The 18,414-nt window shown below is 46.7% G+C and overlaps 1 protein-coding gene across 1 annotated transcript in view; it reads right to left on the minus strand.

The window, feature by feature from the left end:
• Positions 1–3,884: 3,884 nt before the first annotated feature.
• PTCHD4 (patched domain containing 4) overlaps positions 3,885–18,414 on the minus strand; it is a 110,533-nt gene continuing 96,003 nt past the window's right edge. Inside the window, exon 3 of the mRNA XM_060231353.1 lies at positions 3,885–5,688. Within this exon, the coding sequence (XP_060087336.1) occupies positions 4,055–5,688 (1,634 nt within the window). The 3' untranslated portion in view covers positions 3,885–4,054. The remainder of the gene's footprint in view (positions 5,689–18,414) is intronic.

The raw sequence follows: 18,414 nt of genomic DNA on the forward strand, positions 1-18,414 counted from the left end.
ACAGATACCCTGTGAGGTGGGTGGGGCTGAGAGAGCTCTTACAGCAGCTGCCCTTTCAAGGACAACTCTTACGAAAGCCATGGCTGACCCAAGGCCATTCCAGCAGCTGCAAGTGGAGGAGTGGGGAATCAAACCCGGTTCTCCCAGATAAGAGTCCGCACACTTAACCACTACTCCAAACTGGCTCTCTCTTTTGCTGGGAGATGGCTCTCAACCTCGGAAACCACTGACGGTCAGTGTTCCCTCTAAGCTGAGTTAGCGTGAGCCGGCTCACAGATTTTTAGCCTCCAGCTCTCACATTTTTGTCTTAGCTCACGAAGGATGACCCCAGAGCACAATAATTTACGCAGCAGCTCACAGCTTTAAGGCCAGTAGCTCTCCACTTTAATACCAGTAGCTCACAAAGTAGAATTTTTGCTCACAAGACTCTGCAGCTTAGAGGGAACATTGCTGACGGTCAGAATAATTTTCTGTGGACTAATGGATGGATTTGGTGTAAGGCATAATCATAGGTTGGCAGAAACCTGGTGGCTCGAGCTAGTCGGCTTCTGTTTGCAGCACTGGTGCCATGAGAAAGAGGCTGCCGACGACACACCGGCAGAGAAGACAGCCCCCCCGCTCAGCCCTCCCTTGGGTGCAACTGCATGTAGGCTGGGGTGGGTACCTGGCTCAAATGATGCCCCTTTGCTGTCTCCTTTGCTTTGGCTGGCCTTGAGGTTCATTGCTGTGGACCCAGGGTTGCCAGCCTCCAGGCGAGTATGTCAATATATGATAATCTGGGACTCAAATTACTATGGAACCCTAAAGTCCAGAATTTTTGGTCATTGCTTGTTGCCAAAATTACAGAGATCGTGGGAATTATTATTCCTTTTACTCCAGCTCCAGCTTCAGTTTTATTAAATCACTGGCCAGACCATTCGTTTCGTCCTCTTCAAGTCCAGAATTTTTGGTCATTGCTTGTTGCCAAAATTACAGAGATCGTGGGAATTATTATTCCTTTTACTCCAGCTTCAGTTTTATTAAATCACTGGCCCAGACCATTCGTTTCGTCCTCTTCAAGCCGAACTTATTTCTTTATTATTGCTTGCTGGGAAAACAGCGCTAGCTCAGGGTTTGGAAATCTACCCAAACTCCTAGAATTAAAACTGGGTTCTCAAAGGTACGGGGCTTAGTGATAAAAAGATAAGCTGGCTACTCAGATATTGCTGATGGAAAATCCTGAAATGGGAAATAATTTTGTAGAAAAATGGTTTGTATTTTTTTTTTTAATATGTTAACTCGAATTGTCCAGAAGACTGTAAAATACTACTCAAATATGCTGCTTGAATTATACTAATGTACTTTGGACAGGTATACGAGATAACATTTATAGTTCACCTCGAATGTAAGGCCTTGAATGAATGAATTGAATGAATGTTCTGTTTAGGATTATTTACTTACTTACTCACTTTTTCTTTCTTTGTTGGGTTGTAATCTATGATAAAGTTTCAATAAAAGGTTTTTTTTTTTAATATAAAAAAATTACTATGGAACCTACTACATGCTTCGTCCTAATAAAGCTGATACACCAATGCTGATGCCGTGCTGGTTCGATTTCTCATTAATCCCATGAAGTATCGAACACGTTGCTACTGGACCGCCGACTTCCTCGTCCTGTTTCAAATCTTTTGTACTTCATTAGGAGCGCTGTCCTCAGTGGACTTTCAACCCTTTTTGTAATGTGGTGGATAGTGCACGGCATATTTTAAAATGTTATACTAAATAGCATATAATAAGTCCCATAGTAATCTGGGTCAAAGTTTATCATATATTGACATATTAACTGTGTGGCTTCTCTCATGAGTGTTGTAGCCTCCAGGCGGGGCCTGGAAATCTCTCAGAATAGCAACTAATCTCGGAACGACAAAGATCAGTCCCCCAGAAGATAATAGCTGTTTCAGATGGTGGACTTACGGCATCATTTCTCCCCAGAGCTCTCTTCCCTCCTCAAATGCCACTTTTCCCAGGCTTTGCCCCCTAACCTCCAGGGATTTCCCAGCCTGTTGATGGCAACTCAGGTGGACCAGCCATTACGTTCTATGGAATGACTGTGAGTGCCACCCTATATTCTCACCCAGCCACCGGACTGCCCCACACACCAGTGGGGAAGATGCCAATTTATTTCATGTCTAGGAGACCAGAGGGCTCCATTAAGCCTTATCTCAGACTCCTCTCGAACATACATGCTCCCCCTACTGGTGGGAGATGGGATCGTTATGTGTGCAAATACGCTACGATTCTGCAAACGTACAGACCTGTTCAAACGGAATCAACAAAACAACACCCCCTCCCTCCCCAGCCCCCTTGATAATTCGTTTAAACAGTGATCGCATACAGAATATATGTTGCTTTTTTTGTTTGTTTTTAAAGGAAGACATTGCTAGAGTATGCAAGGCTACATTGCATCCAAGAATGCATGAAGCAAGCCCTTTCTAAAACCCTTTTTGGAAGAGGGAGAGAGAGAGTGAGATACGTGGCTTAGCGGGGTAAAATAATGTTTCATCCCCATCTGAGTTGTTATTGGCTCATTCTCTTTTTCCTTCCTTCTCTCGCACTACTAAGCATGTATGCTTTGTAAAGCAGGGGGCTCTCTGCTTGCGGTTAGTATAACTCGCGTCTCATGCAGTAAGAAAAGAATTTACTGCATTCATCTATAATTCTCAACAGCCATAAAGCTTTGCTTTGTCGCAGACATTCTATCAGGCATTGAGTCGTAAATGCTTTATTTTTTTTAAAAAAAGAACACCTTTCCAAAATAAGCCCGGTGCTTTTACGTTGAATCCCACCCTTGTGAAAATATTATCTTCTCCCCCCCCTCCCTTCCCCATCATGGCAAAAGGCATAGTTTACTGATCAGTTTTGCCAAAGGGGACACAACAGTTTGGGGCAGGCTGTTTTGGGGGAAAGGAACGGGATTGCTTCACCTTGAAACTCTGCAACACGCGTTCAAGATTGCAGGCACCGAGCGACCGTCCAGCTGTGACTACGGCCGGCGATCTATTGTTACGGCTGAGACATCTGCCTGATTAGTATTCTGTGCCTAATGCTGGTACAGAGGATGCCGGAGTCGAAAGGACAGCACTGCAGTAATTATAGGTAAGACTGCAGCGGTCGGAACCTGGGGTGTTTCTCGGAATTTCAGGACACACGCTACAGCTGTTGAAGCCAAGAGTAGCTTTAACTGTACTGGCAAACCTGCCAAAAGCCAGCTTTGTAGAAAGGAAAAGACTTCTAATAAATTCCCATTCAATCTATACCGGCTTATATCTTCCCACTCCGTTTGGCCAAGTATGAAGCCTTCCCCAGAGTCTCTGATGGAAGAATCCCCAAGGAGTCTCTTTGGACGAGAAGGAAGCTTCAGATTTGGCCAGGCAATACATTCATACCTACATTTCATGGTTCAGCAACAATTTACTCTCTGAACAAATGTCACCATTTCTGGCTGTGGCATATCAATAGATGTGGTGCATCATAGGAGGGGAGAACTTTGGTTTAGATGGATTGGATATCTGCTTCCCCAACTGCATAGGTTTTACTTTGACCACCTTGTTTTTATAAAGACCCCGGAAAACAACATGATCCCATTATGGACCATGGCTCCCCCCCCCCCAGCCGCCTTTTTTTCCTGACTTCCTTAGTAGTGACTGGTTGTGCCACTTAACTCGAGACTCTTTTGTTTGTCTCCTTCTCAATCTCGTACATGGCAACATGGCCAATTCGAAATGCTGAACCGCCCAATTAACTTTTGTTGATGAAGTTACAGGATTAAAAGACAACCACCTGGGAGGTTCTCCCTCTCCATATTCTTTCTCTCTCTCTTTTGATGATTATTTTTAGAAAACACTTTCACCTCTGTGTTCAGAAAAAAAATGCCCCCTGTCCGGAGTGTCCTTTGCCTCGTTCTGCACGGCCAGCGCAAGCAGCAGAGATCTTTCCTCTACGTTCCCTGCAGTTCAGTGCAACATTTTGCGCGTGTGTGTGTGTTAAAAAAATATACGCATGTTTGTGTGACCCTTCAGACTGCAGTCACATGATCAGGATTTTCTTGGATTTCTATGCACTCAATCTCTTCCCTCTCCTTCCGTTTGGCCCGTTTCTTTTTCTTGTGGTGCTTTTTGGAGGGTGGGAAAAATGTTAGGAAGACGGGCAAAATAACAAAACAGTGCAGGAGTGTGCAACTGCCAGTGAGCAGCAAGCATTTGAACAGTGTGAAGGTCAAGTTCGAAGGCACGAAAAGGAGGGGGACCAACCCGATAAGAAAAGAAGTCACGTTCTGCAAAATGGCCGTCCCGTGTTCTTGCAGCGCACTTTTGATGCACTGAGTTCGGGTGTGCTCCGTCGCCAGTACGAATGTGTAAAGCAGGGGCGCACAGTGATCTATGGAGAAATTCAAAGTGTAAATAAGGCACAAGATAGAAATGCAATCCATGTCGACATTCCATAAAGTCATCAGCCCCAGAACACCCAACTCAATGGAGGTGACCGTGAGAATCAACCAGAAGTTCCCTAGAGGGTGGATAACCAGGAAGAAAGTCAGCAGTAGCACCAGCAAGATGCCAAAACCTGAAATCAAGACGGGCATCGTCACTGATAGGCTATATTGGTCCATGAAAACAAAGGTTGGATTGAAGACGATGAACTTGATGCTCTGCTTCAGAGACAGAGGCCTCAGCTTTTCCAACAACTCTATCACGTCCCTCTGGGTTTTTTCACTAGTCCTAGCCACGAGATACATGCGGGAAGCAATGATGCTGTTCTCGTCACCGGCCTTGGAGAAAATGATGTCACTCTTGAAGTGCTGGAATTCCGGCTTCCTCAAAAAGGAGTTTTGGAGGATACTGAGGAACTCAGTCTTGTTGGTAGCACTGATGTTCCCGGCTCTCAGATACTGGTAATATTGTTGAAGCCAGGACAACGTGTTGAAGCCTTCGCTGAGTTTCTTTAGGTCTTCTTGCACCGTGCTGTTCCAGTATTCCAGGGGCTCGTAGATGTAAAAGCCAATCACTGGGCTGTAGTTACTGAAGTACTTCTGCTGGATGACCGCGTAGGACACGCTCGGTGAATCGCTGGAGAGGAGGTTGATAATGTTGGCCCCGTCGCTGATCTGCAAGCAGCCCATGAACGAGAAAGAGGCATAGATGAGATACAGAATCACCACAAATGGTTTGACGTAGATGTTAGTAATCCACTCGTTGTAGTGTTCCCTTAGGAAGTGTTGGATAAAATGGTTCTGGTAAGGGTCGGTCTCATGATGAGAAGTGTGCTGGTGACCATCGCTCATCATGGTCTGGAACCAAACGGGCTTCCTCTCCAAATATTCTGCCGAGGGGATCTTACAGCAGAAGATGCTGTGGTACCGGTTCTGCTCCAACTGCCCGGCAAAGACCAGGCACGAGCCAAAGAAGGAAAAGATATAGAAGTAGTTCAGCAGGATGGAGACGCACATGTTCTGGCAGAAGATTTTGACGGCTTCGATATTGGTGAAAGGACTGGCACCCATGCCAAAGGCGATGAAGTACAGAGAGCTCGTCATTGTGTAGGAAACCATGACATCAGAGTAGGCGTCTGCAACTCTGTCTTTGAAGGGCAAGCTCTCTTTGGTGCGGCGCCATCCCGACAGAAGTTCAAACACTCCTTTCGTTCCGTGACCTAAAATGACAACAAGGAAATATGTTAATGTGCTTTCATTCGTCCTCAAACTTAATTCCTCCGTCAAATGCGCTGTGCTTATGAGGTGCCGTTAAGTACCAGTTGTAAAATGCTTATGGCATATTGGGTTGGATCCAAACAGCGTTCCTGCGGTTGAAAAAGGAAGTCTTGGATCTGCTTCGATCACTGAAAAAAACAAACCCTATTCTTAGTAGCCTGTGACAAGCAAAGCTATGTGGAATGGGGGCTTTTGGATGGAGGGGCTTTGAGCAAGATGGGGGGGGGAAAGCTTGCTGTATCCAACATCCATTTGAGTAAGGCACTTGTGTGCTTCATGTCAAACCAGTGTAAGGATTGGTTATTCTCCCCACTCTCTTTTTTTCATTAAAAAAAATAATACTAATGGAAACTACAAATGGGATGGGGGTAATTCCTTGCACTAGCCTTGAGATTCTACAACCCAGTCCTAAGACTTGCTGTGAATTGTAGGTTGGGCTATAAATCCCGACATTTGCTTTCTGCCTGGGACAGAACAGGATGAGATGTGAAAAGTAGTGGATCGCACACTATAGTGATTCCAGCATAGCTCTTTTATTAGTGAAAAGCCAACTGAAAACACATGCTGGTAGCCACAGCTATATAGACAGAAACTCCACCCAAAACACACCTCCAGCAATAAACAACCCAACAGAAAAACAGGTGCTTGGAACCTTTATCTGCATGGGCTTCATTCAAATGGATATTACCTAACTGGCTGGCTCAGCAAGGGGGCCACTCTGAGTGTAGCTGCAAGGAGCCTCTCAAGTAATGGGATTCATTCAAACGGATATTACCTAATTGGCTGGCTCAGCAAGGGCGGCCACTCTGAGTGTAGTTGTAAGGAACCTCTCAAGCAATGGGCTTCATGCAAATGGATATTCCGATTGTCTAGCTCAGCAAGGGCGGTCACTCTGAGAGCAGCTGCAAGGAGCCTCTCAAGCAATGGGCTTCATTCAAATGGATATTACCTAACTGGCTGGCTCAGCAAGGGTGACCACTCTGAGTGTAGCTGCAAGGAGCCTCTCAAGCAGTGTGCTTAATTCAAATGGATATTACCTGATTGGCTGGCTCAGCAAAGGTAGCCAATCTGAATGCAGCTGCAAGGAACTTCTCCAACAGGGTCTTCGTTTGAAGCTCGTAATAACTACAAGATGCCAAAGCTATGTGGGTAAGAAACTAAGAACACAAGAATAGCCCTGCTGGACCAGCTCAAAGGCCCACCTAGTCCAGCATTCCATTCACACAGCTGCTTCTAGGGTTAGGGTTAGGAAGCCTGCAAACAAGATAACTGCAACAGCATCCTCCTGCCTGTGCTCTCCAGGAACAGATACTTGGAGGGAATAGACATTCATCATGATTAGAAGCCATCATGACCTAAGGAGCTGATTTCAGAGGGTCATGTGACCAGGGTCAGATTAACAATTAGGCCAAGTAGGCACTGGCCTATGGGTCTCCGCACCTTTAGGGGCCCCAGGCTGACTCCCCCCCTGCATTTTCCTTCCTGCTTGCAGCCCTTCCAGTCTGCATGTGCAGCCAGCAACTGAGCCACTCTTTGCCCGACTTGCTTGGTGTGGCTGCTGCTGGCAGCATTGCCAAGTTTGCCTCTCTCTGCCTCTCCCCTGCAGCTTTTTTAAAGGGGCTTTTGAGAAGGAGGCTGCAGCGGGGGCCGCAGACAGCGGAGCAGGCATTCTGAGATAATTGCAAGGGCACCCCTGAGATTTTGACTGCCTAGGGGCCTCCACAGGGTTTAATCCGGCACATGTCTCTCAAATGCCCTTTAGAGAGGGAAGATTTGGGCTCTTGTCCCTTGCACCACCATTTGCATAGAAAGTACAGGAGGAAGGCAGCAAATCTCCCAAAACAAGGGAGTTTATATCACAGTGGTGGCCAAATTTTCATAATTTAAGAGCTACACAGAATAAACATCAGATGTTTGAGAGCTGTAAGACATGAACATCAAATGTTTCAGAGTTACAAGACAGGAAGGAAGGAAGAAGTGGAAAGAAAGCAACTTTAAATGCATTCTCCAAGCTGCTAGCTGACTTGAAGAAGTGATTTAAAGAGACAAGTGCTTTTTCCAAGCCAGCCAGCAGGGTGGTGGGGGCTTCAAAAGCCACACAATATCTGTGGAAGAGTCACATGTAGCTTCCAAGCCAGGAAGGAAGGAAGGAGAAGTGGAAAGAAAGCAACTTTAATACAGTAAATACAGTAATACAGTAAATACAGTCAAAACCCTTGGGGAAGCTTGGAGGTTATTTAAAACTACAATCCTAGAAGCAAATAAAAATATATATCACAAGTTAGGAAAGGTACAAACAGGTATAAGAGAAGGCCTGCATGGTTAACAAACAAAGTAATGGAAGCTGTAAAAGGTAAGAAGGACTCCTTTAAGTGGTGGAAAGCTAGTCCAAGTGAAATTAATAAAAGGGAACACAGGCAATGGCAAATCAAATGCAAGACTGTGATCAGGCAGGCAAAAAGGGACTATGAGGAGCATATTGCAAAAACATAAAGTCCAACAATAAAAATTTCTTCAAATATATTAGAAGCAGGAAAACAGCCAGGGAAGCAGTGGGGCCCTTGGATGCCCAAGGGGTCAAAGGATTACTGAAGGAGGATAGGGAAATGGCTGAGAAGCTAAATGAATTTTTTGCCTCCGTCTTCACTGTGGAAGATGAGAAGTGTTTGCCTGCTTTGGAACCACTTCTATTGGAAGGGGTGTTGAAAGACCTGAGCTAGATTGAGGTGACAAGAAAGGAGGTCGTACAACTGATGGACGAATTAAAAACTGATAAGTCACCAGGTCCGGATGGCATACATCCAAGAGTTCTGAAAGAACTCAAAGTTGAACTTGTGGATCTTCTGACAAAAATATGTAATCTTTCATTGACATCTGCCTCCGTTCCTGAGGACTGGAAGGTAGCAAATGTCACCCACATCTTTAAAAAGGGTTCCAGAAGAGATCCGGGTAACTACAGGCCAGTCAGTCTGACTTCAATACCGGGAAAGTTGGTAGAAACCATTATCAAGGACAGAATGAGTAGGCACATTGATGAACACGAGTTATTGAGGAAGACTCAGCATGGGTTCTGTAAGGGAAGATCTTGCCTCACTAACCTGTTACATTTCTTTGAGGGGGTGAACAAACGTGTGGACAAAGGAGACCCGATAGATATTGTTTACCTTGACTTCCAGAAAGCTTTTGATAAAGTTCCTCATCAAAGGCTCCTTAGTAAGCTCGAGAGTCATGGAGTAAAAGGACAGGTCCTCTTGTGGATCAAAAACTTGCTAATTAATAGGAAGCAGAGAGTGAGTATAAATGGGCAGTCTTCGCAGTGGAGGACGGTAAGCAGTGGAGTGCCACAGGGCTCAGTACTGGGTCCCATGCTCTTTAACTTGTTCATAAATGATTTGGAGTTGAGAGTAAGCAGTGAAGTGGCCAAGTTTGCGGATGACACTAAATTGTTCAGGGTGGTGAGAACCAGAAAGGATTGTGAGGAACTCCAAAGGGATCTGTTGAGGCTGGGTGAGTGGGCGTCAACGTGGCAGATGAGGTTCAATGTGGCCAAGTGCAAAGTAATGCACATTGGGGCCAAGAATCCCAGCTGAAAATACAAGTTGATTGGGTGTGAACTGGCAGAGAATGACCAAGAGAGAGATCTTGGGGTCGTGGTAGATAACTCACTGAAAATGTCAAGACAATGTGCGATTGCAATAAAAAAGGCCAACGCCATGCTGGGAATTATTAGGAAGGGAATTGAAAACAAATCAGCCAGTATCATAATACCGCTGTATAAATCGATGGTGCAGTCTCATTTGGAATACTGTGTGCATTTCTGGTCACCGCACCTCAAAAAGGATATTATATCATTGGAAAAGTGCAGAAAAGGGCAACTAGAATGATTACAGGTTTGGAACACTTTCCCTATGAAGAAAGGTTAAAACGCTTGGGTCTCTTTACCTAGGAGAAACATCGACTGCGGGGTGACATGATAGAGGTTTACAAGATTATGCACGGGATGGAGAAGGTAGAGAAAGAAGTACTTTTCTCCCTTTCTCACAATACAAGAACTCGTGGGCATTCAATGAAATTGCTGAGCAGTCGGGTTAGAATGGATAAAAGGAGGTACTTCTTCACCCAAAGGGTGATTAACATGTGGAATTCACTGCCACAGGAGGTGGTGGCGGCTACAAGCATAGCCAGCTTCAAGAGGGGGTTAGATAAAAATATGGAGCAGAGGTCCATCAGTGGCTATATATATATATATATATATATATATATATATATATATATATATATATATATATATATATATAAATATAAATTTTTGGCCACTGTGTGATACAAAGTGTTGGACTGGAGATATATATATATATAAATATAAATTTTTGGCCACTGTGTGATACAAAGTGTTGGACTGGATGGGCCATTGGCCTGATCCAACATGGCTTCTCTTATGCTCTTAACTTTAAATGCATTTAAAGTTATGCTCTTAACTTTAAATGCCAGTGGCTTGGAGAAGTGATTTAAAGAGACAAGTGCTTTCTCCAAGCCAGCCGGCAGGGTGGTGCGGGCTTCAAGAGCCTCACAATATGTGTGGAAGAGTCACCTGTAGTTTCTGAGCCACGGTTTGGCCATCCCTGTTATATCACATTGTCATGGTGTATCTCAGGATGTTGGTGTGGTCGTCCCCAGCAGGCTGCACAGCCTCAATACAGACAAAACCTTCCTTTTCCCACTCCCTCCCATTATCCCCCAAGATGACTTTTTCAATTTTGACCTGCCAGGCAGGGTTAACATAGTTAAAGCTGGTGACAAGTGTGCTGCTTGCAACTGTACAAATGACCGAAACCCATTCCTTCACAATCCACAGGCATTTTGCTGGAGTCGAATTGCATCCGCAGGCAGCCGAGACCTCCAGTGTTCAGTTTCCCTCCTCCCTGCCTAACTGGGGCATGAACTGCGCTTGGGGAGATGGGCAAATTAACTTCTGCATTTTGCCAGGCCAGCAAGCACAGTGCGACATCCAGAGAAGGGCGGCAAATCAAAATGAGCTTGACTTTCCAGCACTGACGGGAGGTCTGAGAAAAGGAAGAGCAAACACAAAGATCACTCGTGCCTGGGGGGGGGAAGGGTTAATTTTCAGTCCATAGACCATCTTTGCAAGTCCCCAGGAGTTAGCTTTTCTGATTGTGAGAGATCATATAGAAACAAGCCCTGACCTGAATGGCCCAGACAAGTCTGATCTCATCAGATCTCAGAAGCTAAGCAGGGTTGGTCCTGATTAGTCCATGGATGGGAGACCACCAAGGAAGTCCAGGGTTGCTATGCAGTGGCAGGCAATGGCAAACCACCTCAATTCATTTCACCCTGACCTGAATGGACCAGACTACTCCTGGTTAGGGCAGCTGCTGTGAGAGCCCTCTCCAGCCCCACCCACCTCACAGGGTATCTGTTGTGGGGGAGGAAGGAAAAGGAGATTGTGAGCCGCTCTGAGACTCTTCGGAGTGGAGGGTGGGATATAAATCCAATATCTTCTTCTTCTTCGGTGGAGACCACCAAGGAAGTCCAGGCTTGCTATGCAGAGGCAGGCAATGGCAAACCACCTCAATTCATTTCACCCTGACCTGAATGGACCAGACTAGTCCTATCTCATCAGATCTCAGAAGCTAAGCAGAGTTGCTCCTGGTTAGTCCTTGGATGGAGACCATCAAGGCGGTCCAGGTTTGCTACGCAGAGGTGGGCAATGGAAAACCACCTCAATTCATTTCACCCTGACCTGAATGGACCAGACTAGTCCTATCTCATCAGATCTCAGAAGCTAAGTAGGGTTGCTCCTGGTTAGTCCTTGGATGGAGACCACCAAGGAAGTCCAGGTTTGCTACGCAGAGGCGGGCAATGGCAAACCACCTCAATTCATTTCACCCTGACCTGAATGGACCAGACTAGTCCTATCTCATCAGATCTCAGAAGCTAAGCAGGGTTGCTCCTGGTTAGTCCTTGGATGGAGACCACCAAGGAAGTCCAGGTTTGCTACGCAGAGGCGGGCAATGGCAAACCACCTCAATTCATTTCACCCTGACCTGAATGGACCAGATTAGTCCTATCTCATCAGATCTCAGAAGCTAAGCAGAGTTGCTCCTGGTTAGTCCTTGGATGGAGACCACCAAGGAAGTCCAGGTTTGCTATGCAGAGGTGGGCAATGGCAAACCACCTCAATTCATTTCACCCTGACCTGAATGGACCAGACTAGTCCTATCTCATCAGATCTCAGAAGCTAAGCAGGGTTGCTCCTGGTTAGTCCTTGGATGGAGACCACCAAGGAAGTCCAGGTTTGCTACACAGAGGTGGGCAATGGCAAACCACCTCAATTCATTTCACCATGACCTGAATGGACCAGACTAGTCCAATCTCATCTCAGAAGCTAAGCAGGGTCAGCCCTGATTAGTCCTTGAATGAGAGACCACCAAGGAAATCCAGGGTTGCTACACAGACGTAGGCAATGGCAAACCACCTTTGAACATCTCTTGCCTTGAAAACCCCATGAGCGGTTGCCATAAATCAGTTGTGACTTGACAGCAAAACAAAAGAGTGCCAAACTGTAATAATGGCACAAGATAATGGGGATAACAGACACCTGCTAACTTGCCTTTTTAGTAAGCCAATGCGTTACAGTGGTTAGTGTGCTGGGCTATGACTGGGGAACCTTAGATTCCAATCTCAGCTCCGTCTGGAAGCATACTGGATGGTTTTCTCAGCCTGATCGACCTCATAGAATTGTTCTAGAGATTAAACTGGGAGAAAGGAGAACCACAGATGCCCTCATGCTCTTTGAAAGATGGGTGGGCTCAAATGGAATAGACAGGCAGTCCTTCCTCTTTAACCCCCAAAGTCACAAGGAAAAATCAGTGCCATCAGTTGTTCTTCCTTGTTCTCACTCCTCCACCCCTATCTGAGCCAGTGGGCAGCCAGCAGCTGCTGCTGCTTCCAGAAGTAGAAAACAGCGAGCAAAAATTTGGTACAGGAACTGGTGCCCATCTATGTTGGACAGGGAGGAAGACTTGCCGGTAGACAGGGAGGAGTTGCAGGTAAACAGGGAGGAGTTGCAGGTAAACAGGGAGGAAGCACTGCAGGTGGACAGGGAGGAGGAATGGCTGTGTTCTAGTGTCTGTTCTTTCCCCCAGCATGATAATAAAGAGGGGGCAAAACCCCAGTAAAAAGGCCATTCCTCACCATGGTCCAAGAAAATGGGGCATGTGGCAGTTGCTCCTAGACAGGCAGTAGTAAAACCAAGGGTTGCTGTTCCATTCTCGAGGGGCATGAGCCCACAGCAGCTGCCTGAAGATGCTGACTCAAGATCCCAGGCTGGACGCCAACATTGCCTTTCCAGAAACTGGAGCAACGCTGAGATAGAAAGGAGCAGGGGTGGAATTCTAGCAGGAGCTCCTTTGCATATTAGGCCACACCCCCATGATGTAGCCAATCCTCCAAGAGCTTACAAGGCCCTTTTTTGTAAGCTTTTGGAGGATTGGCTACATCAGGGGGTGAGTGGCCTAATATGCAAAGGAGCTCCTGCTAGAATTCCACCCCTGGAACTGTCCCAGATGAAGAAGCTTGGATCCTGAAGTCAGAAGGACTCAACACCCCGGGATCAATGTTCCCTCTAAGCTGAGTTAGTGTGAGCTAGCTCAGAGTTTTTTTAGTCTCCAGCTCACAGATTTTTGTCTTAGCTCAGGAAAAACGGCCCCAGAGCATACTAATTTACTCAGGAGCTCACAACCTTAAAGCCAGTAGCTCACAAAGTAGAATTTTTGCTCACAAGACTCCACAGGTTAGAGGGGGCATTGCCTGGGATGATTCTGAACATTGCATCCCCGCTGTTTTTAATTTGAAAATCCCCATTTTGCTTTCCCTCGAGTGATTCGAACGGGTTGTTCTTTATTTCTGTGGCATCCTTAGTTCTATAACATTGGATTTTTAAGAAGAAGAGTTGGCGTTTATACTCTGCCTTTCAACCGGCATCTCAGAATGGCTTACAGTCTTCTCTTGCTCTCCCCACAACAGACACCCTGGGAGGCAGGTTGGGCTGAGAGAACTCTGAGAGAACTGTGAGTGACCCAAGCTGGCTGCATGTGAAGAAAGGGGGGGGGGGGGGAGAAAACAAACTTGGCTCTCCAGATTAGAGACTGCTGCTTTTAACCACCACACCGAACTGGCTCTCTAAAGTAAAATGCATGTCTTCTTATTGCTATTTGTGCATCACTATATCAGTAGCAGGGCTTTTTTTGTAGGAAAAGCCCAGCAGGAACTCATTTGCATATTAAGTCACACCCCCTGACATCACCCTTGTTTCACTCAGGGATTTTTTTGTAGAAAAAGCCCCGCAGGAACTCATTTGCATATTGAGCCACACCCCCTGACACCAAGCCGGCCGGAACTGCGTTCCTGTGCGTTTCTGCTCAAAAAAAGCCCTGATCAGTAGTATATATAATATATAACAGATATAAATGCCTTGTGGTCTATGCATAACCACGACCTAAATTGTGTCCAGAGTCAGTATAGTATGCATACACGATACGAACAAGTAACAAAAGCAAGCCACTGAAAATTCTATCAACAATATCCATGAATATTTTAAAAAAGAAACAAACCAGGGAACATTTGCTCGTCACTCTTCAAAACGGAAGGGATCGAAACGCTTGCTCTGAGATCACCTCCAGAATCGCTGGCACGGAGACAGCGGCCCGATTTCAACACGATGCTGGCAAGGCGAAAAGTGCTTCCCTGCGGGACTTGGCGCTCGCAAAGGGCCTCCATTTAAATTGAACTGCTCCCGATGCAAAGAAGCAACGCCAGCTTAATTAGCCAGCCAGTGCAATACTCAACCCAGCCTCTGGCATGGAGCCGCTTTGCAAGGGTAGCAGCCCACTTTAAACATGACACCGTGCCAGTGCAAAGTTCGATGGTTAAGTAGAGTTTCCATCTGCCCACTTCCAATAGGCATTTGCCCACTCAGGGGTGGAATTCTAGCAGGAGCTCCTTTGCATATTAGGCCACACACCCCTGATGTAACCGATCCTCCAAGAGCTTGAAAGGAAAGGAAAGGTCCCCTGTGCAAGCACCAGTCATTTCCGACTCCGGGGTGACGTTGCTTTCACAATGTTTTCACGGCAGACTTTTTATGGGATGGTTTGCCATTGCCTTCCCCAGTCATCTACACTTCCCCCCCCCCCCCAGCAAGCTGGGTACTCCTTTTACCGACCTCGGAAGGATGGAAGGCTGAGTCAACCTCGAGCCTGCTGCCTGAAAACTGGCTACTGCAGGTGATCGCTCTCAGGTCGTTAGCAGAGCTTCGGAATGCAGTACTGCAGCTTTAACACTCTGCGCCACGGGGCTCTTTCCAAGAGCTTACAAGGCTCTTTTTTGTAAGCTCTTGAAGGATTGGCTACATCAGGGGTGTGTGGCCTAATATTCAAAGGAGCTCCTGCTAGAATTCCACCCCTGTGCCCACTAATCCACTCACTTGTCCGCCAATGCGGATCACTGCAGTGGGAGACAGCGTGTGGGGCAACTGCATCAAAATTCAGAAACAACAAAAACACTCTAGGAATCCCTCTAAATCTATGTTAACAGAGATTTGGAAGATTCCTAGATGGTCACCTGGAAGTAGGGTTGCCACATTCCCCCAGTCCTGGTGGGGAAACCCCTGGTTTTCGTGGATTCAAAGCACCACCAGCCAGCTGGCTAGTGGGGGAAACCTTGCCCCCAAACAGGGACATCAATGCACAATTTCCCCCTTTGCAATGACATCACCCCGAAGTGACATCATCATGACGGCAATGCTCTAGTTCAGGAGTGGCCAAACTTGCTTAATGCAAGAGCCACATAGAATGAACGTCAGATCTTTGAGAACTGCAAGACATTAACATCAGATGTTTGAGGGAGGGAGGGAGGGGAAGGAAGGAAGGAAGGAAGGAAGGAAGGAAGGAAGGAAGGAAGGAAGGAAGGAAGGAAGGAAGGAAGGAAGGAAGGGAGGGAGGGAGGGAGGGGAAGGAAGGAAGGAAGGAAGGAAGGAAGGAAGGAAGGAAGGAAGGAAGGAAGGAAGGGAGGGAGGGAGGGGAAGGAAGGAAAGAAGGGAGGGAGAGGGGGAGGGAGGGGAAGGAAGGAAGGAAGGAAGGAAGGAAGGAAGGAAGGAAGGAAGGAAGGAAGGAAGGAAGGAAGGAAGGAAGGAAGGAAGGAAGGAAGGAAAACAAATAGATGGGAGAGGGAAGGAGAGTTAGAAAGAATGCAACTTTAACTTTTTAATGCATTCTCCAAGCTGTTGGATGGCTTGGCTTGGGGAAGTGATTTAAAGACAGAAAGGCCTTCTCTAAGTGGGCCAACAGGATGGTGGTGGCTTCAAGAGCTGCACAATATGTGTGAAAGAGCCACATGTGGCTCCCGAGCCACGGTTTGGTCACCACTGCTCTAGTTTTTGGGCACAACTTGGTTCGATGCCAAATGTACCATAGAGTTTTGCCCAAAAACTAGAGCAGGGGTGGCCAACGGTAGCTCTCCAGATGTTTTTTGCCTACAACTCCCATCAGCCCCAGCCACTGACCATGCTGGCTGGGGCTGATGGGAGTTGTAGGCAAAAAACATCTGGAGAGCTACCGTTGGCCACCCCTGAACTAGAGCATTGCCCCCGACATCACCAGTACGATGATGCAACTTCCAGGTGACGTGACCACCCCCTCCTGGACTGCCCCCAAAATCCCCCTGCTGGAGTAACAGTAAGACCTGCCAACCTACCGGGAAGGGAATTCCACCAGGGGTGGAATTCTAGCAGGAGCTCCTTTGTATATTAGGCCACACACCCCTTGATGTAGCCAATCCTCCAAGAGCTTACAAGGCTCTTTTTTGTAAGCTCTTGGAGGATTGGCTACATCAGGGGGTGTGGCCTAATATGCAAAAGAGCTCCTCCTAGAATTGCATCCCTGATCCCTATGGATGAGTGCTTTGATTTTCCAGGGTAATTTTTAAATCAGGCCTTTGAGGTAGTGGTGTAGGCTACAGTGCTACGACTTCTCGCAGATCTGAGACAGAATTATTATTATGTTGAGTTCAGTCTTCTGCATGAGGGGAGGATAGGGCTATGGACCCACCAACGCCCACAATCTTTTCCCAACATAAGTTTAATGTTGTTTGTAAGCAGTACTGGTTTCTGATTTGGTGCCCAGGCTTTGCAAAAGAAAATGGCTACCCCATCTAGAAACTGGTATGTAGCCAGGCCTCATTTAGGCAGGAGCTCACAGGAGCAGAGCTCTGGAACCTCTAAATCAGGGGTGTCAAACATGCGGCCCAGGGGCTGAATCAGACCCCCAGAGGGCTCCTATCAGGCCACTGAGCAACTGGCTGTCATCTGCTTCCTTCTCCCTCTCTCTTGCTTCCTTCTCCATCACAGCTTGCTTTGACAGGCTTGCTCAGTTGCATGGGAGCTACAGTGGAGGGAGGGGGGCAGAGCTTGCTTTGCTAGGCTCTCTTGCTTTGACAGGCTTGCTTTGCTAGGCTTGCTTTGCTAGGCTCTCTTGCTTTGACAGGCTTGCTCAGTTGCATGGGAGCTACAGTGGAGGGAGGGGGGGGCAGAGCTTGCTTTGCCAGGCTCTCTCCATCACACAGCAGAGCTACTGAGCCGAGCCTCTCTTCCTTCTATTGGCTGAGACTCCTCTTCCTCCAGGTCCTCTGGGGAAGAAAGCAAAGAGCCAGAGCTTCCTTTGCCCATTTCCCTGGATCCCATGGGAAAAAGACAAAGAAAGCACCTTTAAGATCAATGAGTGCTAATGTTTTAAGCATGTTTTATTTTTATTTTTTTTTGAAAAAATCTTTGTGTTTGTGCCCTTTATAAAGTTTATATCTCTGCTACCTAATCTTAAATAGGTACACGCGCGGCCCGGCCTGACCCAACAAGGTCTCATTTATATCAGATCCGGCCCTCATAACAAATGAGTTTGACACCCCTGCTCTACATTTTATTGTGCTTTTCTTTCTTACCCCCCCCCTTGCTTCTGAGCTCCATTGTTCAAACCCCCTGGGAAAATTCTGCTGAACCCTGTGAGAATTTTGCTGAACTGAAGATCTGACAAACTTTCTAATATTCCCCCCCACACACACACAAAAAATGGGAAAATAACCAAAACATATAAAGCAGACAGATAGAAATCTTCCTCATACCGCTGTGGCCCCTTAGGAGAAAGCAATTTTAAAAGTATGATGGGAGCAAGGTTTTATGACGATAATTCTATTCAAGAAGCATTTTAAGGTAGCTGCTGAGCAGATATAATTTAGTACACCTTCCGGTGATGCCAGGGGGTGGGGCATATGCAAATGAGTTGTGCTAATGACCCCCGGACGTAGCCAATCAGAGTTGGCTAGAGGAGGAGGTGATTAGAGGGGGGGGGGAAACGAACTGATTTAAAAGTGAGGACATTGTCCGTCCGCTTCCTTTGCCCTTGGCGATTTTGTCACCCAGCCCAATCTGATTAGCTAAGTGGTGACCTCACCGCTTCTAGGAAGGAGGCCAATTAAAAAAACGGCATTGAAGCGGGAGGCAACCAAAGCTGCTAGCAACCTAAATCAAGTGCCAACTCCCTGGTCTAGGTGAGGCTTCCCCTGCTTTTAAGGGCTCCTTCCCACTGCTGGCCTGTGGG

This window comes from Heteronotia binoei, chromosome 1, assembly GCF_032191835.1.
Source record: "Heteronotia binoei isolate CCM8104 ecotype False Entrance Well chromosome 1, APGP_CSIRO_Hbin_v1, whole genome shotgun sequence".
Taxonomy (NCBI): domain Eukaryota; kingdom Metazoa; phylum Chordata; class Lepidosauria; order Squamata; family Gekkonidae; genus Heteronotia; species Heteronotia binoei.